This window comes from Ambystoma mexicanum, chromosome 12, assembly GCF_040938575.1.
Source record: "Ambystoma mexicanum isolate Mex_15411 chromosome 12, UKY_AmexF1_1, whole genome shotgun sequence".
In the NCBI taxonomy this organism is placed as follows: domain Eukaryota; kingdom Metazoa; phylum Chordata; class Amphibia; order Caudata; family Ambystomatidae; genus Ambystoma; species Ambystoma mexicanum.
In genome coordinates this window covers 692,139,447-692,166,962 of record NC_090936.1, presented here as the reverse complement: position 1 = coordinate 692,166,962, position 27,516 = coordinate 692,139,447, and the positions used below count along the sequence as shown (strand labels likewise).

The following is a 27,516-nucleotide window of genomic DNA, read 5'->3' as shown; positions in this document are numbered from 1 at the left end:
AGAACGAGTGCCAAGAAAGTTTGGACTCTACTGCAGAGCCAGAAAAAGATGGAACAGCAAATACATTTTAATAGGGCCTGCGCAGAGCAGCTAGTCACCCTGCAAAACCACCTAGACCAAGAAAAAGAAGAAAATAAATTCTCAGAGACCTGGACACCCAGGAAGAATTTGATGAAGAGTGCCAGAAGGCTGGTGCACTCCAAAAACAAAGATAAACTGGCTGCACAGAGGGGTACTCTTATTCAGGAAAGGGACACATTAGGCCAGGAGGTCAGTCAGTTATTTAAAAGATAAGATGGAAGACAATCACCTAATCACCCAGGCCCTCCAGGGACTGGGTGAGCTCCAAAATGATTACACAAAACTGTTAGAGCACTCCAGGAGGATGGAAGATGCTCTGGCAAAATGTGACCAGGCCAGTAAGGACAAGACTCGGGAGGTAACCTTCCTGCAGCAAAAATTGGCCCAGTATTCAAAAGTTATACAGGAAGCACAGCGAGACAATGAGGCTCTGAGAAAAATGAAAGGCTCCACAGACAGGTAGCTATGCAGGAACAACTGAGAGTCTAGCAAGGCCTTGATAGAGAAACAGAAAGGTCAGGTTCTTGCATGGCAACAGGAAGCAGGGGCTGAGAGAGATTAGGTCTGCTGGGAAAGGGAAACACCTGAGCATAACCTCAGGAACCCTAGTACCAGAGGCCTTCATCTCTTCCACTCCATGGACTCCGCCACCCCCATGTCCACTGGCGCACACGAGCCAAGGGCCACGGGGATGGTAGATTTCAATCCAATGAGGAATATGGGGCTCATAGATCAGCACCGCCCAGGAATGGATGTGCTAGGGCCATTTTCTCCAATGAGGAGAAATGGATCCTCAAAATACCATTTACCCCGAGGCCAGGTGGTAAAATTTAGTGGGGAACTCTGTGAGAGTAGGCCTGCTAAGGGCATCCTGAAAACCTCTGCCCAGCTAGGACAGTGGGGGGGGGGGGGGGTTGGAGAGAAGTTGGTACTCAGCATATCCTGGGAGCAAGGAGGAATCAGAAGACTTGAGTGCCACAGGACTCAAGAAACTAGGCCCCCACATTCTGCCAGCCATTCCTAAGCTCGCAGAATCCGGGAGAGCCTAGAAGACCAGGCAGGCACCTCTGGTAGCAGTGCCTCTTGGTCAGAGGATGAGTCAGAGTCACCCAAACCAAAAAAGCCAACGAGGTCAAGAGGGCCTTGCTCAAGGATCCCCTAAAACAAAATCAAAGCCATTAGGAGCATCATCACGCCCCATCATGAGAATGCGAAATATTCGGTTTGGGAGCACCTTGAGCTCTTTGAACAAATGGAGACTTTCCATTTGAAGGACTGCGAAATCTGTAGTCAATATGTAAAGTGGACCTTCTCTCCCAAGTACTGCAGCTTCTTTGCAGGGCTGGAGGATCAGAATCATTCCAGATGGTCCACCTATAGGGCGGCCATCTTGAAACATTTTTCTGTGCACAGGAATCCACAGGAGGCTCCCAAGGCAGCCTATAACTTGCAATGTGGGGAAGATCAGGCCCCACAAGAATTTGTTCAAGAGTTGAAACGTGCCTTTGCGCAGACCACTAGAAGGGTGCGCACTGACAGCAAAGAGTTTGTAAATACTTTCTTCCACGCTCTCCCGAAGTACATCATGACGCAGCTAGTGAGGGACTTTCACGAGAAAAGGTCACTAGACTGGGTCATTGAACAACCCACGTGCATTTATGAGGTGCAAAAACCAGTGGAAAACAAAAATAGTCCCAAATGCCTCAAAACCACCAACACCCCCTGCTGCTGCTAAAGTGGCGGAGGTGAAGGTTGCCCCCATTTTAGATTTGGAGATGGGCCTAAAAACCTGCCTGCACAGAATCAAAACAATCCCAAACCCAGAAGGCCCTCTGGCCAATCACAAACAGGGAGCCAGGGAGGCAACCCCACAAATGGGACCCCTAACTCCCCTGACTACATCAGCCACAGCTACAAGGGGAATAGACCCATCATGGGGTGTGTGGACTCCTCCAGCCAAAGGGGGGATAGCCAACCGGACAGCTAACCCAAGGAACTTCCCTCCTCACTTCCCCCAGGAGGGCAGTAATCCCCCAAATACTGGACAAAATTTCTTCCCCCAAGGCACCCGCAAAACTTTCACTCCCAAAATAATCCATCCTTCTTTCCCCACTTTCCAGAGCCCAGACAGAACAGCTCAGCAGAACCCTCAGAGGAGCATGGCGGTGCAGAATGCCTCAAGTCCAGGACCTGGTGCTCCAGAGTAATGACAGAGGGGGGGGAACCCGGACAACCCACCGGTTCCCAGGGAGGAAGCACAAGGGGAATGGGGGTGTAAAGCCTTGAAGGAAGCTTCCTTCCCCACTTGTAAAAAGCCCCTGGAAACCCAGGAACCAGAACCAAAATCTCCTGCCCCTGAGAATCTGCCACCCAAGGAGCAGAGGGGGGGGGGGGTGGGGAGGAGAAATAAAGAGCCCAAAAAGACCCATTTTGAGGAGGAGGTACAAGTCTTCCAGTTTGAAGGAGAGGGATCCTCAGAGGATCCTAGGAAAAGGATCTTCTCCTTCCAAGATGGGGGAACTCTTCCCCAAGAAAAATGGGTCCCAAAGGATCCAAATCCAGACTTGGTAGATGTGGGGATTGAGTTAGCACCGTCCATCATCAATCCCCAGAATCATCAGCATCAAAATCCCCTGGTTCAAACCCATCCGGGCAACTGCCTCCAAAAAGGGGGGGCAGCCCAGAACCAGGGGCACCCAAAACTTCCCCCATCTCTAGCCGTCACCTTTTTCTTTCAGATTCCCAAGACTCTGAAACAGAACCCTGCCCAAATCACCTCCCGGTCAGTGTCCAAAACCAAGAAAATAACCAACCAGTTGTCCAAAAATGTACATTATCTTTGCCCCCTTGAGGAAAAAGAGGGAAGATTTTATGCCCTGGTCCAAATACAGGGGTAATGTACAATTTTGGCACTGGTGGACACTGGATCCCAAGCTACCCTCTGTCAAAAAGGGCCTTTGATAAACTGAATTCGGGAAGGGGAGAATACCAAATTCCTCTCGCCCTGTTCCTGGGCAACTTCAGAACTTCGACGGGAAGGAAATTCCCGTCGATGGGACTGCGGATTTGGACCTTAAAATTGGGCGTCCCAAGGTGAAGCACCCAGTCATAGTTGTTACTGCAGAGGGCACACTAGGGAAAAACATGCTGCGTAGGTTGTCACCACCAATAGATTGTGTAAATAAGGTCCTCTGGACCCAAACTAACCGACCAATAAAATTGAAACAGTGTCAACCATGTTAGTTTAAACGGCACATGCCACATGGTTGAACAAAAACCTGACCAAATAGAATCTCACTTCCAGAACAATCAAATCCCAGACGTGACAGTAATTACAGTAGAACAGACTGGTGATGGCGGGTCCTCTATTTCTGAAAATCAACCTTCCTTCCAGTCTAAGGTGTCATTCCACACTGGAAGGAAACACACTGAAATTCTTTATAAATTCACAATCGGAAAATCCCACTCCTATAGTGCAGAAAGAGGAGAAATCAGCTCAAAGCCTGGCTGATATTCAGAAAATTGGAGAGCAGTTCATCCCTATTCAGTTAAATGAAGGGGAGGACAGTTCACACCCGAGCGTGTCTGAACAACGGTAAGAGCTTCATCAGCGAAGCCAAGTTCTGCAAACACCCAAAAGATCCAGCCATTCCCACATTTAAACTGATAGACAAATGGGAAATGGACCTGGAAACACCCAATTCCAAACATCTCCTGCCTAGCAGGTGTATGCTCAAAATGTCCATAGGCAACAAGAGCATAGTCCATAATTGTTGGGTCATGCGAGATGTCCATGCTCCATTTTACTTAGGCAGTGACATTCTCAATCGCTTTGCCATTAGTTTGGACCTAATAAACTTCAAAGCTTGTCCCCGATTAGCGGGTATTCCCCTGGGCTTTGATGACCCAGAGAAAGAATTTAGGTCAGCTCAACTGCTGCCTTATACAGTTGAATTTCAGATTGGAAAGGAAGTCACCATCCCAGAAAGGACTCGACAATTCTCACTGGAAGTGAAAGTTAGAGGACAGAAACTGAAAAACCCTGACTCCTAGGTTCATCTTAATGCTCATTTCCAACAGCAAGGGTTGGGGGTAAACCCAACACCATTAGTCAACATAGAACATGACACCATTCCAATAGAGGTGGACAACAGCGACTTAAAGAGTATCACTCTAGCCACAGGCACCATTATTGGAATGGCGGTTGATCAACATTTTTCCATAGATTTAGATAATGAACTTTTAGGACCTGCCCTTATGGTAAGGAAGATGTGACCTGTGACTTCAGGAGGGATGAGAGGATATTCCACGTCCATGAGGACTGCTGTCCCCACCTGAAGCCACCAGTCCAAATCAGCACTTAGACCAGGGACTTCTCCACCCAGCTGGAGGAGGCCACTGAGATAGCAAAACCGGAAGTCTTGCCAGGCTTCAGGGAGATGGTTGAAGAGAGGTCAACCTAGCTGATGCCTGAGACTCTGGAGCAGAAGCAACAATTGAAACAAGTTTTCTTAGATTTTCAAGACCTCTTTGCGGTGGACTCATGACTGTGGTCGCACTGACATTCACATAATTCCCACGGACCCTGGCATGACTCCAGTGTTTGTGAGGCAATATGACTTGCCTCTCGCATCCATGGAGTCCCTTACTGAAATAATTAAGAACCTCGAGCCCCGTGGGATAATTGGTCCAGTCCACAGCACCTTCAATAATCCGGTGCTGGGGATTTTGAAGCCAAATGGCCAGTGGAGACTCTGTGCCGACCTAAAGGAGCTCAAACGGGTCCATACTTCCCGATGGCCTCTTCACTACATGGACCAGGGGCTGGCCCTGATCCAGGGATAAAAGGTATTCACTGCCATTGACCTGACCAATGGGTACTGGACTCTACCCGTCAGTAGGGCGGACCAATACAAGCTGGCTTTCACCTTCGGGGGGCAGCAGTACACATGGACCCGGACTCCCTTCGGCTATATCAACTCCGGCAATGAATTCAACATTTTTCTACACAAGGTTATGCCCAACCTGGGTGAAACTGGTAACCTGGCCTACGTAGATGTTTTAGTCAAAACATCAACTGTGGAGGAACACATAGCGGAGATCCGTTATGTTCTGACACAGTTGAGGGCTGCCGGAACAAAACTTTCAAACGGCACAGTGGTGCAGAATCCGTGTCAATTTCTTGGGGCATGAGATTAGTCCTCAGGGTCTCTGTCCCAAGGAAAAGAAAGTGGAAGCACTTCAGAAATTAAAAAGACCCCACCACTCTGCGGGAACTAAGGAGCCTCCTTGGACTAACTAATTACAGCAGAAAGTTCATTGAGAACTACGCAGAGATCACAAGACTCCCAATTCATCTGTTGAAAGGGGAGGCGGGGGTCAAGTGAGTGGGGTCCAGAACACCAGAGGCAGTAAGACAACTCAAAAGAAGCCTCCCACAAGTACCTTGCCTAGCTTACCCTGTCAAAAACAAGGAGTTCTTCTTGGAAACGGGGTTCTCAAATTCATGCTTGACTGCAGTATTATATCAAAAGCATGACAAGATCAATAAAGTAATCGCCTATGAGAGTAAAACTTTATCCTCTGTGGAGGAAAAATTCAACGATTGTGAGAAGGCACTCCTGGCAACGGTGTGGGCATTGAAGAATTACCGCCCGTTTATCCAGGGGGGGGGGGGGGGGGAGACACACATCATAGTGGAGACTCCACACCAGCCTCTGCAATATCTCCAAAGTGACATAATCCGGGACGGAAAAGAGTAATTCCTGAATGACTTCCTGGATTCAGTCAATACAAGGCTTTCCTGTGGAGGTCAGATATGGCCAAAACCAAGAAGAGTCCCCTCACGCAAGGTCTGGCTGACTTGCCCGTTTGTGCCAGAGAAAACTGTCTCGAGGACGAAAGTCTTAAAATCAAGGACAACATGGAGGCATACCTCAATTCCCCACACAAAGTCTATGATGACGACAAGTGTGAGGGAATGCCCACTGTCTATGCGGATGGATGCTCCTACCATGTTGACAATGGGGAAAAACAACTTGTGGCCAGCGTAGGGAATGCATGGGTGAATGATGCCCCAGAACCCTCCGCTGGGTACAAAATCGGTCCCCGAAGTAGTCAAGTGGCAGAGTTGATGGCTGTGCATCAAGCTATCCTCACTGCTGTCCAACACAAACTCCACAAACTGGTCATAATCACAGATTTGGATTATGTACGGAACAGGTTTGTGGAGCACCTGGTTAACTGGAAAACCAGAGGCATGCTATGGGCTAATAAACCATTGAAACATGGAAAACTAATGTTAAAGGATATTTGTACAGCACACTACCACCACCGGAGTGGTCCCCTGGCGGTTCTGAAAAAAGGGAGGGGTGAGGGCGAGTTAGTGGGGATAAGCTGGAAAAGTGCAAGAGCAGTAATGTGCTGTTGGCAGCCTCAGCCCAGTGAGTCCGTTGGCTAGGCTTGAGGTGTTTTACGGTCGGTAGTCGTGTGCTGTTGTGCAAGTCTATGTGTGGTTTGTTTTGTTGTTGTAGTGAAGTTTAAGCGGATTGCTGCGTTTTAGGTTTGTGGTTGGGTTTGGTTAGGGTTTGAGCGGTGTATGCAGATGGATGAAATTGTTAGTCGATCGATTAGTTGGTATTGCTGTCCTTGCAGTTGTGTGTAGGTGTGATGCTTGTTCATAATTCCATATGAGTGTGGCATTGCTATTCTTCAATATTCTGTCTAGCTGTGAGGCAGGCCAGTGACCATGACTCTAAGTGTGGCACTTATCATTCACAGTTAAGTGTGGTACATACCAACATTCACGTTTCTATCTAGATGCAACGCCAGCTAAAGTTTGCACATGGTGGCATTGTTAAACCTGTATAAAGATGACGCAGGGTAATCTTGACCATTCTTTTTGTGTGTGTCACTAGTTAACATCGGTTAGCACACCAGAGTGTAGTGGAGTGCAGCATTTACAGTTCAGCCAAGAATGGATTTAGGTTGGTGGTCAAGGAGTCTCTAGGTATGCAGGAGCAATTCTATGGCAGTTTACGCTATGGAAGGCAAGGTAAAGTCGCAAGGGCTTTCTGGAGTAGAGTGATTGCTCTGCACCCCGTCCATGACACACTCACGGTTTTGTTGGCGTCTGGCTTCCTTTGCTTCCACAGCAGACACCTGCAGACACCTGCAGACACATCTCGGAGGCGCCAATGCAGGAGCCACCCTTTGCCTTGGGGCCCCCAGCCGTGTGGCCTGCCGGGCAGAGGGCTGCCGGGAGACGTCCAGCTTAGGGAGGGGTGGGCCAATAGGGGCCTGGGAGAGGGCGAGCGAGGCAGGACAAGGCTGGGGGAAGCAGCGGCTGGAGCAGGGAGGCTGCGAGGGACACCCTGGGGGTGCAGGACCATATGATAAAAAAGGGGGTCAGGAGCACCCCAGAGGTCCACGCTTACCAGAGGCCTGGATGGAAAAGGCTCAACAAGCGATGGTGCAGCGGGCTAGGCTAATACAAAATATTGATGATCTTGTCACATCGAATGGGATGACCATCTACTGGAAAAAGATAAAGGGTCATTCTAAAGTAGAGGGACCAGACAAAAGTGGAAATGACCTAGCTGATCAGCTGGCCAAAACCGGAGCCATCCAAGGGGATCTAAAAGAGATTGAGTCCCAGCTGGGAGAAATCCAGGTCACTGCTATCATTCGGTCCCAGACAAATGCTTACAATGGACTCAACTGCACAATGGAGTAAGGAGACCCCAGACGCTGATTTGATTACGGCTCAAAAAGGGGATCCAATAATTGGTAAGTTTTATCAACACATTGAGGACCCTGAGAACTTTCCCCCTAATGGATACCAATTACATACGGAAAGGGGACCTCAGAGTGTTGAAGAAATGTCCAAAAATGTTCCCAATTCAAGACGGTTTGTTGGTAAAGAGATACCTAGCTGGCCATGATCAGTGGGTGGTCCCTACCTCATTCCGAAGCCTGATGCTAAGTCACGCCCATGATGCGGCCACAACCGGTCATAGGGGGTTTCATACGACACTTGAAATCTTAAGAGGTTGCATACTGGCCACACATGGGGCAGGACCTCGAACAATACTTGAAGGGGTGTCTTGTGTATGCACAATTTCAGCCAACATCCCTCACACACCGTGCGCCTCTCCAAAAGAGGGATGACACTGCCTTGGTCAGATTTACAAGTCAATTTTATTGGGCCCATGATTCGCTCCTCTAGGGGGAACAAGTACATGTTGACCGTGACATGCTTGTTCACTAAATGGGTGGAATGTCTCCCGGCCCCAAATTGTAAGGCAGAACCAGCAGCTGCCCTGATGATCAACCACATCTTCTCGCGTTTTGGACTACCCCAAGGGATTGAGTCAGACCGAAGAAGCAATTTCACTAGCGAAGTAATGACAAAGATGTGGGAGATGGTTGGGGTCAAAAGGAAACTACACGTTGCCTACTGGCCAGCTTCTAGTGGTGGAGTTAATGGATACAACAAGACAATTGTGAGCATATTAAAAAAGTTTGTGGCAGATTCTGGGCCAAGTTGGGACATCCGACTACCTCTTGTCCTGATGGCCATCAGATCTACCCCTTCTTCTGCAACAAAAATGTCACTGTTTGAGCAGATGACTGGACGAAGGATGGTGCTTCCCCAGCATCTGCTCTACAGAACCCAAGAGCAGACATTGATGAATGCCTCCACAACTCACGAGTATGTTGAAAACCTGAGAAAACACCTTCAACATGCTTTTGCCTATGCTCAGCGGAATCTAGAACGATCTGCAGACAGTATGAAGACCCACTATGACCTTAAAACTAGAAAATACCACCAAGTAGGAGACCGGATCTACTTCTACAATTTCCAAAGGAACCAGGCCAAACAACGCAAATTTCTTCCTAGCTGGCGGGGACCTTTTGAAATTGTAGACAAAATATCACCAGTCGCCTAAAAATCCATATCCCCAAAGGCAGTTTGGCTGGGGGAGAGGGGGTGGGGGGGGGGGGTTCGGGGGGGAAGGGTGAGGGGGGAGATAAGTGGGTCCATATCAACCAACAGAAGTGTTGCGATCCTAGGCGCGCACTGCAGCAACTAGAGGATTCCTCTGGAAACCCAGAGGGGGACACTCCAGATCCCTAGAATTCCAACTATAAAACTATTCCATCCGTTATAATTAGTAATAAATTGAAAATAGAAAAGATTGTCATGTCAAAATGTATACGTCTGCCCCACTACATGAATAGTAGTGGGGAAAAGGTCTACAAATATGCTCTGTTTTGTCATCCTAGAAGTTGAAACCATGGATCCCGAGTATCAATTAGGACCACTCAGGGACCTGAAGGGAAGACCCAAGGGGCCCAGGGTATCGCTCCATACTCTCATCCGGAACCAGCGAAGAGAACCCGTCGATCTACCACTGATGGGAGAAGCAGACACATCTTTCCATTTGGACCAGAAAGAAAAAACTGAACATCCCAATCTCGTGACTTCCCCTTGACGGGCAGTCAGTCAACTCGCGAGGGGGGGGGGGCTTTGTGGGATATTTTAACCCACTAGGCTCTGCCCCGCGGCATCACTGTGTGCTGGTGGCACCAGAATCAGCAAAAGTCCTATGCGTGCCAAAACCTATGAAAATTGCGCCTTCAAACCGGAAAAGATGGCTGCCAGATCTACTTTGCTGTTAGTAGTGGAAAGGAGACCTTACTGCTGAAACATGTTACTGAGCTGCCCACCAAGTAAAAATGAACAATGCAGGAAAGGCAGCGCTTTATTGCAAGAAACCCAGAAATTGCTCTTCAACCCTTTTTCTTGGTTGCAGAAAATACAAAATACCGGACCAAGACACCACAAAACATCCAATATCTTTGCTGGGTGTTACCCGTCACTTCATTTAAAGAATCATTATGAACACACAATGTCAAGACACACAGAATCTATCATCAAAATATCCACAGTAAAAAGTGTGCTTGCCTGCGAAAATCTCAAAATATGGGCACAGTACCAGCGGCCGCCTGTATGACAGACGTCATTAGTTGCATCAGAAGCTTAAACTTGTGCAATGGAAATCAATGTCTATAAATTAAGTGACCTGCGATCAAAAGTAATATAGGTTGCAACTATTTAATCTCCATGTTTTAGAGACTGGAATTCGAGTTCTGGTTGCCTGTTTTAAAATTGCAAGTTTATTTTCAACAAAGAAAAATTTAACAGTGATTTTTAAAGTAAGCCTGATGCAAGCCAAAACTACAAAGCAACTCCCCACTGGGCAAGGCACCTCCCTTCTGCTCTGGCCCAGGAACTCACATTCAGGTGTTGAGGGGAGGGGCACTGGGGCTGGTCCTGGGAGACAATGAACCTTCCTTGGCTGAAAGGATATGCAGATTGTAAGTGTCAACTGTGGCCTCTGCCAGAGGAAGAAGGCTGGGATTGCTCTTGAGCTACAAGATGGAGGCGGAGACGGACATTTTTGTTGATTCACAATGCACAGAAAGCAGATTTCTAAAGAGACTGAAAGGACTGCAAATTTGTAAAAATTGTAGAATTAGAAGCAGTGTTAATGTGATTTTTTTGTGCACATTTTAAGAGGTGCCACAAATCTGTGCGATTTTCAGGGAAAGCACAGTGAAAATTCTGGTTTTGTAGCAATTGTATTTATGTCAGAAGCATGCAACTTCATACGATTATGGCCAGATATCATGCGCACATATGTAGAAAATTCTGGACAAATCAGATGTGTCCCGGACAAAAAGTGCGAAATGTTGTCAAATCCAGACCCAAGATCCCACTGCAACGAGGATTGGAAGAGGGTTTTCTTCACAAAATATGTGATCTATGTATGTTATTGGTATCAAGATTGTACACATGTAAAGATCAAAAATAGATTTTATGTGCAAAAGGCAAAGGGGAGGATGTTTAGCCTCAAACTACATCATCACGGTGACAGTTTTCTCCTCCAATCAAGGGAGAGAGCAGACTTTAGCCAATAGACTACCTAGGGGGTGTGCCTAGGATAATTCAGCATACCCAACCCTTTATCAAACACATACATAGAGACAGATGAGGACCTAGAAATACACACTGATCCACCCACCATTCCGAATTTGGCGAAGCACCCCGAAGGAGATCCATTCATACTCCTTGTTCCAGGCTACAGAAACTTTGCAAACAGAAAGGCTCAGAATAGCTGAACCACTTTCAGCTGGGCCTAACTTCCAGAACCCATCCCTAACCTTAAAGGGGAAACCAAAGAAGCAGCCAGGGGTGCTGAAACTGCTTGCCTGCCAAAGAATTTTCTTCATAACCAGAAGGGCACATTAAATCCCAATCTGGTGCCGTGCAGTGCCCTTGCAGATCCAGTCCAGTCATGCTGTGCAGTGTAGACCAGAGCGCCTCGCTGATCGCAGAACCAGACCAGTCCGGTGTGCCCAACAGTCTGTCCCAAAAAGTATCCCTGACCAGAATCCCCAACGGTTCCATTCAAATCATTGGTAGTGAGTATCCATAGTATAGTATTGTCACTAGCCTATGTACTGTCCATAGTCATCCCTATCCAAATCAAATCTCTTATATCCAGAACTGTATTGTTAGGAATCATTTTTGTCGTGGCTGAACTCTTATCCTATAGTCATTCTGTAATAATATTGTTAATATCTTTGCGCTGATATATTTCTTCTGAAGAAGGCAAGCGTCTCGGCTGGCAAAGACCATGCAGAGACGTCCTGGTATGGTGGCTGTGCCGTCGTGTAGTTTGCATCTTCAGTCTATCCCTAGTGTAAAGAAACACGGTTTGTATTTTAAAAGCACATCCTTGTTTTACAATTTTGCCTTTCTGAAAAAAAAAACGACCTCCACGAAAACCTCCATAACTTCAATTTCCATGCTATGCTTTCAAAAGAATCCAAAACCACATCCCAAATCCTTTAGTTTTTCCACAATCGCGCTTACCGCGCACGGAAAAGTTTGCCGAGAATTTTTCGTTTGGCTAAAATCTATAATGTGTAAAATAGCTTTTCATTGCACCCAACCTCAAAATTAAGTTTTCACATTTCATCTTCCTCTCATATCATTGCTAGTGTGCGTCTGAAACCATACAAAGTGGCTCCCATTAGTATTTAAACAATTTCAGTGAATTAAATCCAGATTTAGTGTTTTACCCATTCATTCAAAGCCCACTTTAAAACCATTTTTGACAGTTTGCCAATCATTCCTGTTTTTCTCTGCATTCCTGAAACCTGTCCCCTCTCCTTCCATCTCCTTCATATTGCATATTGGGGGGTGGGGGGGGGGGGAAATTGAGGTGTCTGCAGGGACATTGCCATTTGATTGAACACACACACAAAAGGATTATTTCTGTGCTGCATTATTTTTCCCATCATTGCTCCTTGTGACTAAAGAGATAGTTTAGTGTGACATCACCCCATTGGTGCTTATTGTATAACCATTAAAAATAGTGATATATCTTGTTCAATCATAAAATAAATATTTTAACTTTGTAAACCAGCCTGATTCCTGGTTCAGTGTACCCAGAGGGGGGGGGGGGTAAAAGAGGGGCGTGATATAAGTGCTACATCGTTCAGAATAAAAGAACTTATAGACCCAAATAAATAAGGGTTTCAGTTGTGCATCCCACGCTAGGCATTGACCGAGGTGACATGCCGGATTGAAATCACTTACAATTCCACTGACCTTTCCCTTGACATCGTGCGCTGCCGTCTGCTCGACAGGTGTCGAGTCTCTGCCGTGGGGTGTGTGTTTAGTGAAGGATGACGTGATCGTGCTTCCGCCACCGGGTGTTGTCCCCAAAAGAAGGCCGCCGGCCTGTCTTCCAGGGTTGGGGGCCTGCGCTTGGATAACCGGAGTAACCCTGTCGCCTTCGGATACCGCGGCATTACTGACGTCACTAAAGGCACACTCTACCTCCATGGTCTTGAACTGCCTGGCGTAGTGGGCCCAGCATTTGGTAGATCGGTCCTTCAAAGGCTTGGGCTTGAAGAGCCTGCACGCTCGACAAGAACCCTCAACGTGGTCTCGTGGGAGACACCGGTTACACACGAGGTGTTTATCAACCCAAGGAAATTTCTTATTTCACTTGGGGCAAAATTTAAAGGGGGTCTTGTCCATTACGGAATGACAGCAGCTACGCCAATGTAGTGTAAGAAAAGGGGCATATACATTCTAAAATGTCCCCCCGACCCCTCTCTCTCCCTACTGTATGGGCCGAAGCCCGTAGCAGCCTTCCAAGGCCAAAACAGATCCATCGCAGGAGTCTCCCGACGGTCGTTTTTTCTTCTCCTTCACCAGCATCTGGTATTCCAAAGTCGGTGATATAAAGGATAGTAAGAAGAAACCATCGGTAATTTGAGAATAGTATATGGCTATAAGCCCAAGAGGAACTCCGCTATAAGCGTCCGTCTAGAATGGCAGAACAAAACAATCTGATTGACCTCGAAGTGTGAAGGGTCAAGGGTACAGTGGACGTCACACGGGATAGTATTACTGGCATGCCCTGTCGACATCCCTTTGAGTTTTGAAAACTAATACTTTGTAGCTTCCACTAGATGTCGGCCTATGCATAGCATGTGATCTAAGCAAAAAGCCTAAATTAACAGGGCGATCCAGACGTGGACCCCTTGCTCACTGTTCTTAGAGAGGCTCAGCTTCACCTCACCGATTATGCCCAACAAGGCTGAAACACGTGTATTGGGTTGCAGTTGGTACTCTTGTTCAGAGGAAGATTGCCTAGTATTTTGGTGCTGGACTGCCCCTGGGAAGGACAGACTGATATGCAGGGAAATGTCTTCTCTGTGAAAGGGACAGTGAGCTAAAGACTTAGTAGCGTCTCAGCCAGGGGTTATTCACCCAACAGGTCATTGGGCTGTGTTCGTACTGGTAGAGAGATTCCCATCCCCCCCCCCCCCCCCCCCCCCCGTTTTAATATTATATATATACACACATTCTGACATTAAAGATGATGGTATTGCATAAACTGTTATATTATTTTCTTAACATTCTCATTGAGCTGACCACTTATGGAACCCAGGGCCTGAATGTATCAAAATTAAAGATATGTCCAGATCATAGCACTGGCAGGGGAGGTAGGAATTTGGTGTCTGGGACCACGATCCTAGGAGCGTGTATATCGAATAGGTTTCCTACATTAGTCCTCAAAAAGCACATTATTGTCTTCTAGAGCCAGATTTTGCTGTTTGGGGGACTGGTTTCTTGAGGAGAAATGTATAGAGCCACCAGTATGAGACAAAATGGTGAAGAACATCCCAACTACTCTGCAATATTTATGCATGCGTGCGCTTGCAGCATTAAATCGTCTGCATTTAATGACCAGCCTAAAATGCATCCAGGTACGATTTTTCTGTATAGTCCTAATGCACATAATCACTTCATATCGATATTTTATTCATTGATTCAAAACGAAGCAGGCTCCGCACAATCTCATTCAAGATGAGCAACCGATAAGGGTATAGTGATTAAATGATTAATAATGTTGAGCAGCAAACGAAATTTAGACTACACCAGTTTAAAATGCTTCACAGGTTACATTATACTGATGTGACAATGAATACAATTGTGTTAAGTTAGATCCTCATTGTGCAAGATGCAAAATGCAGATTTATACAATTTGGTTAGAAAAATTCTGGTCGGATGTTTGGGTGGAATTATCCCAAAATGATGGTACTCCATCGCTATAAAACTGCTGTGGTGCATCCTGGGTTGTTCTGATACGATACTTATTGTAAAGGTAAGATTCTTACATATGGTTTCCTGCTTGTCAGGAGAAAGATTTTAGGATGTTGGAAAAAAACAGAACACACCCATAAGAAATTGGCAATGTGATTTAACCTGGCCCAACAATGAAGATACATACCCATGCTCCCACCAATAAGCCATCCTAAAGATGTTTGGGTCCACTTCAGGGGATGCTGGTTATAGTTCGGCAATCATTGAACGGACTATCTTGAAAGATATTGCAATTCTTCAACCTGTCCACCAAGTACCAGTTTGTATTCTATTGCACCATTTGATGATATACATACATTGCCTATCAATTATCCACTAACAATTTTCAACCATCTCCATACACCGCTCAAACTCTAACCAAACACAACCACATGCCTATAAACGCAAAAATCCGCACAAACTTCACTACAACAAAACAAACCACACAGACTTGAACAGTACACAACGGCTGCTGACTGGAAAACACCAAGCCCAGCCAACGGTGTTGACCGGGTTGAGGCTGGCACCAGCACATCACTGCCATCTTGCACTTTTCCAGCTTGTTCCCACCAACTCACCGCGCCCGCCCCCCCACCTTTCATAGGCGCCAGAGCACCAGGGGACCACTCTTGTGGTCATGGTGAGCGGTACAAATATCCTTTAACATTATCAATTATGTGATCAAAAGGTTTAAAGACACTCAGTTCTTGCATCTATATTGCCAAGCTAATAAAAGAAGAAAAGTCACAAAAATAAAAAAAAAACCTCACCACACGGTAGCCGCAGCAGCAACTACAGAATGACAGCCGCCAAGTAGCGAGCTACTCTTCAGACGTAAGGAGCCAGTCAAGTAAGTATTCTCTGGATGGTGCAAGTAACAGGGTTTTCCACAGATTATCCTGGCCTCACCCTGCACATCCTTTGTTAAGCAGATTCCAGACCATTCCGATGTCCTGACGGACAGCACCTCGGCAGAAACGCTTGCCTTCAACTAAGGCATTTCCAGAATTGCAGTTTCGGGGAATCGGATGGAGTCCACAGCTGTCGTGGAATGAATGACCTGAGAGCTTACTCATTTCCTTTCCTTTTGTGGGGGATGGAGATCTGCTAGGGTCTTTGTGGAATCCGGGAGCTGAGGTTTTGTGGGGGGTGGACTGGTGGTGTCGGCTGGCCGCTAGAGGGTTTTCCCAGTTTATGCAGATGTTGCAGAATTAAAGGGGTTTGCAAAGGTGCCGTAGGTGCGTCTGGCATAGCCCCCTTTCCATGCTCCTGTGGTGGAGAAAGTCTCTTTAATCAGACCTTTAAAGGGTCAGCATGTGTAAGCATTTGAAACCTACAGTACAATTGATTTGCTAAGGCTACAGTGGGAAGGGCTGTTGGGCTCGCACAAGCCTGAACCAGGAATTCAGAGATTGGATGCCAGCATGGCCTCCCTAGCCAGGAGTCCAAGTAAAAGTGTGACATGGTAGGAAGCAATAACGTCCTTGGGGTAAACCATCAAAGTAAGGCCTGAAAAGACCTTTGCTCAACGAAGCACCGGGAGTTCACCCAAGCCACAGCTCCATAAGAGAAGGTAATAGATGGTGTTTTAAAAAAGTCTATAAAAAAACATCCCACAAAACCAATATTTAGCAGTGAAGAAAAATTGGTGCATTACAGTACATAATGCCTGCTAAACTTTAACACCCCCCAGAGGGGGGGGGGGTGTGCGGGGGAGGGGTGGGCGTGAGGGTTTGGGCTTTCCCCATTGATTTCACCTGCCTAGCCAGTTTAGTGTGAACCTCAGTGCTGCCAGTACATTGTGTAGCCCCTAGATGTAGATCCTCGGAGCTGTCCAGCAGCCTTAGACCCATAGTGGGAAACATCTGCCTTGCTGTTTTAATAGTTTTGCTTCAGGAAGGGGAACCTCACTGTCACCCCCTACCCCTCCCCCCCAAAAAAACATTTAGCCTCTGAACCCAGAATCCAGCTAAACCCCTGTGTGGCGTATGCCGGGATATCAAAAAGTGAGCCGCTTGCCCAGCAAGGCCCCCAAGCCCATTTTTGAAACAAGGGCAGCAGCCCCCGGTCCCGCGTGCAGCGCACCCCAGAAACCCACTTCCTGGTCCCACCTCCCTCCAACCCTGATTGGCTAAGCCCTGCTCTCCGCCAATTCCACCCGAATTCTGATTCGAGTGCCAAAGGTCATCAGTGACCCTCCCAGGACAGCCCTCTGCCCGTGCAGCCTCTGCGGCCAAGGACCTGGGGCAAAGGACGGCTCCAACAGAGGCGGCTCCATAGAGAGTACAGGTGTCTGCAGGGGAAGCCAATGAAGCCAGCAACCAACAAAAACTAAGTGTGGCATGTTTGCGGTGTAGAATAATTACTTTACTCCAGAAAGCCCCTGCCAATCTACCTTACATTTCCACAACATAGACTGCCCTAGACTTACACTGTGCATATTTGGAGAAATGTGTGACGACCAGCCTAAATCTATTCTTGGCTGGACTGTAAATGTGGCCTTCCATTACATACTAACATACTTGCCGAGGCTAACTAGTGCCACGCCTAGAGAGAAATGTGAAGATTGGCCTGCGTCACATTTAGACAGGTGTAACAATGTTGGCTTATGCCACATTTAGTTGCACTTCTTAGCATTAGCCTGCGTCGCATCTAGATCGGATATTGAAGATTAGCAAGAGCTGCACTCGGATGGAATAGTGAATGATAGCAAGCATCACACCCAGACAAGGACAGCAATGCCAATTAACCAATCCACTTACAATTCCACCCCTCTGCATACACCACTCAAACTCCAACCAAACACAACCACAAGCTACAACACAACAAACCACAAACTCGCACAACAGCACACAATGACTACCGACCGTAAAACACCCCAAGCCCAGCCAACGGACCCACCGGGCTGAGGTTGCCAACAGCACATCACTGCTCTCTTGCACTTTCCCAGCTTATTCCCATTAACTCACCCCCACCTTTCCATTTTTTTCAGAGCCGCCAGGTGACCACTCCGGTGGGGATAGTGCACGGTACAAATATCCTTTACCATTAACATATGACGAATCTTGTCAATTTGTCCCTTCTCCCCAAATTGGAACCCCCTTCCAGTGAGGCTAGGGAGGCGAGCCCACTCTCCAGGACCCTCCCTAGGGGTCTGGGCAAGTGGGACCCGACTGTTCGCGACTCCCCTCTCGGGGAAAAGGACTCCAGTCTGATAAGAACCTCCAGTCCAGAACAGGTCTGCCTAAATGGTACTTGGAAAAAAATGGTTTTAACAGTTTGGACTACAAAAACCAGTCACATTCATTCGATCTCTTTGGCTTCAGGCAACGCTGGTTTTCGTCTGAGCGCCACAGTCAAAGAAGAACACACCCTCTTGGTTTGTGATGACGTACATAAAACCAGGAAGAACTGAATGAGAGGAGAGTGATTCCAATGCAGAGGACAGTCTCGAGAGGAGATAAGCTCAAACGGAGTCTGTGGGAGTATAGAGGGCGAGTCAAACTAAGATGCTGGAAGGCTTTCGTCCCGTCCAACGGAGAAGCTGAGGTCAGGGAAGAAGCAGAGACTAAGAGGCACCAGTTTCCTCTGGTGGCATGACCACAGAAGCATTGGCAGGCCTGGGGTCAGGGAACTGACGCCCAGACCAAATCTCCAGGGAGAGCCGGGATCCCTGCGCTACACGCCAAAAGGACCTTAGCTGCACAATCAGCAACTGGGAAGTAAACGCACCCACAGAGAGACTATATATATATATATATATATATATATATATATATATCCAGGTATAAACACTTGAATTAAGGCCCGGAAATCCAACAAGGTTACAGCACTTGAGAAACCCAAGCGGGTAAGTGCCCCTGTGAATCAGAACGAGATAGATAACACTTTCAATGAAGGCGGTGAAAGGCGAGACGGTTACAGAATGCTGAGAAATCCAAACAGTCAAGCGCCCTTTGTGAATTGGACTGAAATTGTTCCAAACACTATGCATCCAGGCTGGAAGAGCAGACAAGGTTATGGGACCCTGAGAAATAGGAACAGGTAAGTGCCCTATGTGAATTACATAGATTGAGAGAGTCCAAGAGCCACGAAATTGTTAAGAGAACTGTGTTAAGAGGGAACCATACAGGGGTTATTTTAGTTTGACCGGCAAAGTCTGCACGAAAGTTGTGAATTGTTGACTAACTTGAATCTAACGACAACTGATTGGGCCAGGCAGAAGCCTAAAATAGAGGCAATTGCTCCAGCCTCAGCCTTTCCTTTTAGTGAAGTTTTCCAAATTGGTAGGGCCAGATTAGTTGGATAGGATTTTAGACTAAGGACCGTTTTGTTTTACAAGCACCATCAATTTTAGGTAGGAAATTTGTCTCAGATTAGACCAGTTAGGAGTTTACTTTGAATGTACACCCTTGAAATAGGTCAGTCGTTTGAGTCGTCCTTCTGGTTCCCCACAGGTATCTCTGGACAAGTGCTGGCATTGCTGGGACAACTGCAGAAGCCTCTCTGCCAGAGCAAGCAACCACCACAAAGTTTTCCTGGATGATGTCCAAGTGTGGAGGCACTAGGCGCTTAAAACATACTCCCACCATAGCAGCCTACGACTGAGCGTGCTGAAGGGGCATCGCAGTAAAAACAGGCATCACAGTATATATCTGGGACCCGGAACTCAAAGCAGCGCAGGCAAGGATCACATGCTGTACAGTGACACCCACAAAAGAACAGACGAAAAGCCCTTTTGAGCAGGCATAGGCAGACCAGGGCGAGGGAAGAGAAAATAAGACAGCAGACAAGTAAAGGGCAAGAAAAAGGCCTGCAGTGCCACCTTGCGTTGAACACACAAAGAAGGTGATTGATGGCAGTAGACCTAAGAGAAGGGCAGGGCATGGGGAGGAAGTGCATTGGCCCGTGCACACAGTTTTGCTTTCAAACATGTATTTTTGGGTCTTACAAAAACCCCTCTGCCCTGCCTCAAAGTATGGAGGAAAGAGGACAGAACACAGATCAATAGTTTGTCCTAGATAGTGTAACATTCTAGATTTAAAATCGGTCTCTTAGGAGGACCACATTTAACTTTTGAGCTATAACTTGAAAAAATGGTTTTGATGTTAACTTTTTTCCGAGCCCAGATTTATCTTCAAGTAGTCTTACATTTAGCAAATGATTGCTTAATTCCTTCACAGAAAATTCAAAATGACTTAGTTTCTATGCATGAATTTAGGGTGAAGTTGAAAATTAGGCCTGGTTTAGATTCCATTTCAATCTCATTTTAAGGCAGGCAGGGTCACATTATTTTGATGTCAAAGAAATAGTTCTTGTAAACAAGCTGGTTTCTTTTCCCAGAATATTAGGGTGGAATTGTTACATGCTAAATTATTAAACTGAAGATTGTCTAGAAGAGAAATCAACTCCAACACTAATACAAATCTTGTTCAGGGATGGGTTTTGAAGTTTCCCTGGATAGGAGGTCAACCAGTTGATACATCTGATAATACTGTGGTTTGAATTATAGAGACTACCATGTAAAGGGAAAGGGGTGAGAGGAATTCAGGGGAGACATTCCCTGAAGTGTTTAAGCTTTAACGATTCATTAAAAAAAATAAAAAAAAATTAAAAAAAAAAAAAAAAAAAAAAAGACTCCTCTGACCATGAATGCCTTTGAGGTGTAGGTGCCAATCTAGTGTAAGATCCAAGGAACAGGCTGAAATCTACTTGGGACACCATGTAGCAAGCTCTTACAAATGATCGTGCATATGCATTCTTAATGTAGAGGCTCAATCAAAACTGGAAAATGTGAGGCGGGTGGGGGGCAGAAACATGTTGGGCCAAGATTCATCAGTTTTGTTTGGGATTAAAAACGTATAATTCCCTAAAGACAGTTTGAATACATGGGTGCTTGATTGTACAACGCAACTTAGCAGTTGCAGTTCTATAGTAGGTTATGTTTAAAATGAATCCAGCCTAACAATCTGAAAATAATTCTAGCTAATTAGAAAGTGATAATTCAATCTTGGGCAGTAAGAATGTGTGTGCATGCGAAGTAGAAATAATGATCGGAATGAGCGACTTTGCGCTTGGCTAGTTAGTAGATGGTCCTGGAAGGAACAAGTTACTTACCTTTAACTGTTCTTTAGCATGGGTCTGGCATGGATTCACATGCTCATGAATATTCCCAGTCAGGCAGGGAATCGTCGGTATAGAAAAAAATCAGTATCAGTTTCGTTTCTGATCTGTCTCTTAGTAGTAACCAATCACTGGTCTCTGGGTCATACTGCCCCCAGCCAATGCCTGCCCTCTCCCTAAGCCCCGCCTCTGGCAGCCATCCTCAGATTTGGTAGCACGTAAAGTGGCAGTATGACCAAGTAAAGAGCCGCAGAGGGGTAGGCAGGAGGGTTCGCATGTGAATCCATGCCAGACCCATGCTGGAGAACAACAGTTAAAAGGTAAGTAACTTGTTTCTTCTCCAGCAGGGGGTCTGGCATGGATTCACATGCTCATGAACAAGAGAATACATAGCAGTACACACATGCACAACCACGGGAGGTGGCAACAGGCTCAACATTAAGCAATACAACAACTCAACATTAAGCATCTCTTACCTTCCCACCAGGCTCACCTTAGGCGAACAGGTTGCGCAGCACTGCTTGGCCGACCCTGGACTCCTCCCTGGAGTCCCGATCGACGCAGTAGAATCTTGTGAAGGTGTGCGTCGACTTCCACGTCGCAGCCCTGCAGATGTCCAGCAGGGGCACACCAGACAGGAACGCCGTGGTAGCAGCGATCGCTCTGGTCGAATGGGCTCTCGGACGGCCGGGCAGCGGTCGGTTTGCCAACCGGTGACAGTGCATGATGCAGCCGGAGAGCCATCTGGAAATGGAAGTCTTCGAGAGAGCCTTCCCTTGATTCACAGTCCCAAAGTTCACAAACAGCTGTGACGTCTTCCGAAAAACTCTGTGTGGTCCACGTAGTACTTCAGCACTCTAGCTACATCCAGCGAGTGCAAAGTCCTCGCGGCCGGCGACGAAGGCGACGGGAAGAAAACTGGCAACACCAAAGGCTCATTGAGGTGGAAGTCCGACGGCACCTTGGGCATAAAGGAGGGGTGCGCCCTAATCACCACCCTCGTGTCATGAAAAGTCAAGTATGGAGGCTTGCAAGATAGGGCCTTAATCTCTCCCACTCGTCGTGCGGAGGTGATGGCCACGAGGAAAGCTGTCTTCCACGACAGGAACTTCAAAAGGCGCCGAATGCATAGGCTCGAATGGGCCCCCCCCCATGAGCCTGGTCAGCACCACATTAAACTCCCACGCCTGGGCAGGAGCCTTCACCAACGGGAATGATCGGAATAGTCCCTTCATGAATTCTTTCACCAGGGATTAGAGACCACAAGGACGCCCGTCCCGTAGCCCTGGTAAATCGGGAGATTGCAGCCAGATGTATTTTGATGGAGGCGTGAGCCAGTCCAGCTTTGGCCAGCGACAGTAGGCACGGCAATACTTGAGGAGCCGTAATCCACAGAGGATTATTCTTCTGTGCACGGCACCAGACAGAGAACCTCTTCCATTTATGTCCGTAGCACTTGAGGACGCCCTGGCCTTTGCAAGAACCTCTCTGCAGTCGGCCGGGATGTCGTACCCTCCAAACTACTGCTGCAGGAGCCAGGCCTGCAAGTTCAGCGACTCCGGGTTGTGGTGAAGAATGGCGCCTCCTTCTCTGGAAAGAAAGTCTGCGTCCGTCGGCAGCTTGACTGGTGTGGACTTTGACAAGTCCAGAAGGTCCGGCAATCAGATCGGTCTCGGCCACGCCGGTGCGACGAGGATCATCCTGCACCAGGACCTCTTGAGCTGGTTGATGAGCCGGAGCAGCAACGGCAGCGGAGGGAATGCATAAAGAAATAGGCCGTCCCAGGGGACCGAGAAAGCATCAGCCATGCTCCTCGGCTGGGGGAACCTGCTGGCGAACCTCTGGCACTTGGAATTTGTCGCGAAGAGATCGATTTGGGGTTCGCCCCATCGTCGGAAGAGTCGATCCACTTGATCCTGGTGTAGTTCCCACTCGTGGCACGAGCGCAGCTCCCTGCTGAGTGAGTCTGCAATCGTGTTTTTTATTCCTGCCAGATGAAGAGGCACCCGAAACATCCGTTGGGCAACGGCCCAATGCCACAGATCCTGGGCTTCCTTGGATAGGGCCGGGGACCTGGTTCCGCCCTGCTTCTGGATGTAGAACATCATGGTGGTGTTGTCGGTGAAGATCCTCACCACCTTGCCCTTGAGGGACGGAAGGACCCGAGGGCCCAGAACACTGCGCGGAGCTCCAAGATGTTGATGTGGAGTGACTTCTCCGGGAGCCAAAGGCCTCTCGCGTGAAGATCTCCGGAGTGCGCTCCCCAACCTTCCAGGGAGGCGTCCGTAGTCACCGTCACCTGGTGAGCTGGGGTCTGAAAGTCCGTGCCCGCCGGCAGATGGGAGCGGGTACCCCACCACCGGATCGCCTGACGGAACATCTCGTTGAGGGATCCTGTCCTCGAAGCTGCCCCTCGACTGGACCCAGCGGGCGTCGAGGAACTCTTGTAAGGGGCGCATCCGAAGCCTGCAAAAGCGCACCAGATAAATGCAGGAGGACATCATCCCGAGGAGGGACTGGATAGATCCTACCCTGGCCATGTCCGTGGCCAGCAGACGCTGCACCTTGCCCAGAATGGTCCTGGTCCTTTCCTCCGACGGTGAGGCCAGCCGCGCCACTGTCGAGCTTGGCTCCCAGAAACAGGGCGACTTGCGACAGAACCAGGTGGGATTTTGGAAAGTTGGAGAATCCCAGGTCCATGAGCAGCTGGACGGTCTTCGCAGTGTGCTCCACGGCAAGCTCCCTTGTCCTTGCCCGGATGAGCCAGTCGTCCAGGTAGGGGTAGACGTGGATCCCCTGTAGGCGCAGCTGCGTCTCCACCGGTGAGAGGCACTTGGTGAACACCCTGGGTGCCAACTTCAATCCGAACGGGAGGGCATTGAACTGGTAGTGCCGCCCTTGGACCACGAACCTGAGGAACTTTCGGTGTCTTTTTAGAATGGGGATGTGGAAGTACGCATCCTCCAAGTCCAACGACGACAGGAAATCGCCCTCCTCCAGCTGTCCCAGCACGTGCTGGAGGGTGACCATACGGAACTTCTGTGCCTTGATGTACTTGTTCAGTCGTCGCAGGTCCAGGATGGGGCGCCATCCTTCTGTCTTCTTTTTTACGAGGAAGTACCTTGAGTAAACTCGGAGCCCCGAAGCCTCTTTGGGACGAGCACGATGGCACCCTTCTTGAGCATCGCCCTTACTTCCAACAGTAGTTGAGGGACGTGATTTTCCTTCCTGGCCACGGGTGGAACGCAAGGCCACTTCTCCTGAAACTCGAGGGCGTGCCCTTGGGCCAGGGCGTCCAGCACCCAACGGTCGGTAGAGATGGACTCCCACACGCAGACAAACCTCACCAGCCGGCCTCCCACCGGGGTGCTTCGGCGGGGGCCCGACCCCACGGTCGGTTCAATCTTGTTTGGAGGCGGCCTTGCCTCCTTGACCTCCCCGTCGACGACGGGCACCACTTGACTGGCTGCGTCCCCTGTAGGCTTCCTGGGATAAAGATCTTGCCGCTTGGCGGTACGTGGAGGAGCCACTGCCTGATCCCCTGGAGGCACCTCGTCTGCCTCCGGAGCGCCAAAAGGACGGCCGTCGTTGTTGGAGCACTCCCAGTGCCCGGGCAGTCTGTCTTGATGGGCTAAAGGGACTCATCAACCGCCTTCCCAAACAGGTTGTTCCCATCGAAGGGCCAGTCCAAAACCTTCGCTTGTATGTCCTGGCGGAAATCCGTGGCCTTGAGCCATCCTCGTCTCAAGCAAACGCTGTTGCCCAACTGACGGAAACCGGTGTCAGCGATGTCCGTTGCTACCGTGATGGCGTGGTCCGAAGAAATCTCACCTTCCTGTAGGATTTCAAGTGCCTCAGCCCTTTTGGCGTCCGGAAGGAAGTCCAACAGAGGGGCGATTGTGATCCACAACTCCCTGTCGTAGCGGGCTACGATAGCCAGGGCGTTGGCCACCTTGATAGTCGTCGCTGCGGACGAGATGATCCGTCGTCCCATCGTGTCCAGCTTCCTGCCCTCGCCGTCCGACGGGGAAGTTGATGTCGAGGCCGATGCCCCCCCCAGCTTTCTTCTTTGCCGCCGCCGAGACGACCGAATCCGGGGTAGGTTGCGCCCGAAGGCACAAGGGGGCAGCTTCGGGGACCCGGTACTTCTCGTATCGGTCCCACTTTGCCGGCGCCGTGGCAGGGTTCTTGAGGAGGGCGAGCCCCTCATCCCAGATGCCATCAAGAAGCGGTGCGGCGAGGACCGTCTTCCTTTTAGCCTCACGCCGTTGGTAAAGGAACCCTTCCTTCTTCTCTTCTGGGCAGAGCTGGAAGAGCTCGGATGCCCCGAAAATCATGGCATGAAAGGATCCAATATCGTCATGCGGGGACGCCCGAGCAGGGGGCGACGGGGTACACGTCCCGTCGTCATCTGTACCCGTCCTAGCCGTGTCCGTGCCTGTATCATCCCCGTGGGTAGTAGACCGGGGGAAGGCAGAGCAGGCCGCAGAGGTGGGAGAGGTGGCGTAGGATGATGAGTCGTCCTCTTATGCGGTGGACTTTCCGAAGGTCCTGGCTCCAGTTACCCCGTCGGGTCTGGCTCAGGTACCTCCGTTGGGGGGAGAGGCAACTTTGTCCTTATCTCCGAGCATAAGGACTGATCGCTGACGAAGTGTCCTGCGGCGGAAACGACCTCCCAATGGGCTGGGCCTCTTCCATGACTTTGATGAGCTCTTCTTCAGAGGTCATGTCCGTATCCACGATGGCCACCAGCCCCTCCCTTACCTTTTCCAATGAGGACTTTGTGGGGGTCTTCTCAATGGGCCTGAAAGATGACTCCCTCGCGGTGGCAGGGAGACTCTGGGTCCTGAGGTCGCCTCCACTGGGGTAGCCTCCACAGGCTGAGCCAGGCCGCGGCGACATCCTCAATCGAGGTCTTAGCAGGGTGAATTAAGGCCATCGTCACCTTCTGTACGCCTGGGGCCTTCATCTTTGGGGGGGGGGGGGTCCAAGCCTCACTCCCCCTCTGGCGGAAACTTCGAGATCAACCAGGGCCTCTCCAGAAGCTTTGCCGGGTTCTCAGACTTCCTCTTACCCAAGCCAGAGCATTGGCTCGTGGTTGATGGCGCCGGGGAGGATGCGCCCTGCCTGGCAGCCAAGGAGCCCGACCGTTCGGCACTCCCGGTGTCTGCGGACTCGCGGTGCTTAGCCTTTTGTTGGGCCCCCGTCGCCGGGGTGCCCTCACAGGACTTAGAAGACCGCTCTGACTTTTTCTTCTTCTCGCCTGACGGGCTCTTCCCTTTCAGCCAGTTGGCGAGACGGAGGTGGCGATCCTTCATGGTGCGCTCCGACATGTTCCCACAAAACGCAGTCCTTCTCCGTGTGCGTCTTGTCCTCATGGAGACAGTAGAGGCATAACAAATGCTCGTCCTCCTTGAAAACATTCTGAAGCTGGCATCCAGGGCAGGTCCTGAACAGCTTCCCGGGCGTCGAGCTTCCTTTCTCCTGGGCCATGTCCGGGGTAGGCCTCAGAACTTCTGGAATCCTCCAAAAGTGTAATTCGACAAAATCTTTACCCTTGAGGGGCGCAGAAAACTCCAACCCCGTTGATCGGATGTAGAAACGGTGGAGCTTGAGGCTCTATATAACCGAAAAATGAGAAAAATCTCCTGAAAAAGCGCGAAAACGCAGCAAAAGCTCAAGAGCTACAGCACGAGGACTCCAACACTTGAACGTGCGGTAAAAATCTGAGGATGGCTGCCAGAGGCGGGGCTTAGGGAGAGGGCAGTCATTGGCTGGGGGCAGTATGACCCATAGACCAGTGATTGGTTACTACTAAGAAAGACAGATCAGAAACAAAACTGATTTTTTCTATACCGAGGAGTCCCGGCCTGACGGGGAATATTCATGAGCATGTGAATTCGTGCCAGACCCCATGCTGGAGAATGGCCCTTACTTTTTGGGTGCATGGCTATCATTAGGATGATATGTTCCCTAGTCAAGTAACCATGGTTGACTTCAGCTGTTCTACTAGTGCCATATATGCCCCATCGGACGTAGGGTCTCTAATACATGCCCTCTCGCAAATTGTAATTAAAAAACAAAAATACTAAGTTACGTCACCAGTCTAGGAACTTGTATGACATTCCTAAAGGCGGCTTTCTAGCTGGCATTCAAAATTGCCCACACTCCCAGTTTCAAAATACTTGGCCAAGTAAAGAAAAACTGAACATTTCACAATCAAAAACGTTACTACTTACCTAACTCCCTAGCATCATTCATCGTTACAAGGCGTATCTGCAAATGTGCAACTTTCCAAACCACCTAGAGGGAGAAAAGACACATAAAATTACAAAGCATGTCTTCTTACCACATGATTAAGAAGAAAAAACAAGATGTTCAGTCACCAGGTTTCAGTTTAGGCACAGTTTTAATTTTGCCAACACTTCACGGGCAGCCTCTGTGCAACAGTTGTCCCAGTAAGGAAATACAAGACCCCATTATTGGGCCTAAATCACAGATGCCCTTCATACAATCGAAAACTTTACCCTTTTACAAAGTTCTCATTTGTATGGATGCACACAAGGTATGACGCAATG

General features: G+C 48.8%; 1 protein-coding gene across 2 annotated transcripts in view; it reads right to left on the bottom strand.

Moving 5' to 3' along the window:
• Positions 1-27,516, bottom strand: part of GTSE1 (G2 and S-phase expressed 1) — a 1,052,868-nt gene that overhangs the window by 834,284 nt on the left and 191,068 nt on the right. For both annotated transcript variants that reach the window (XM_069629229.1, XM_069629230.1), the window contains exon 2: positions 27,178-27,241. In XM_069629229.1, the coding sequence (XP_069485330.1) occupies positions 27,178-27,241 (64 nt within the window). The remainder of the gene's footprint in view (positions 1-27,177; positions 27,242-27,516) is intronic.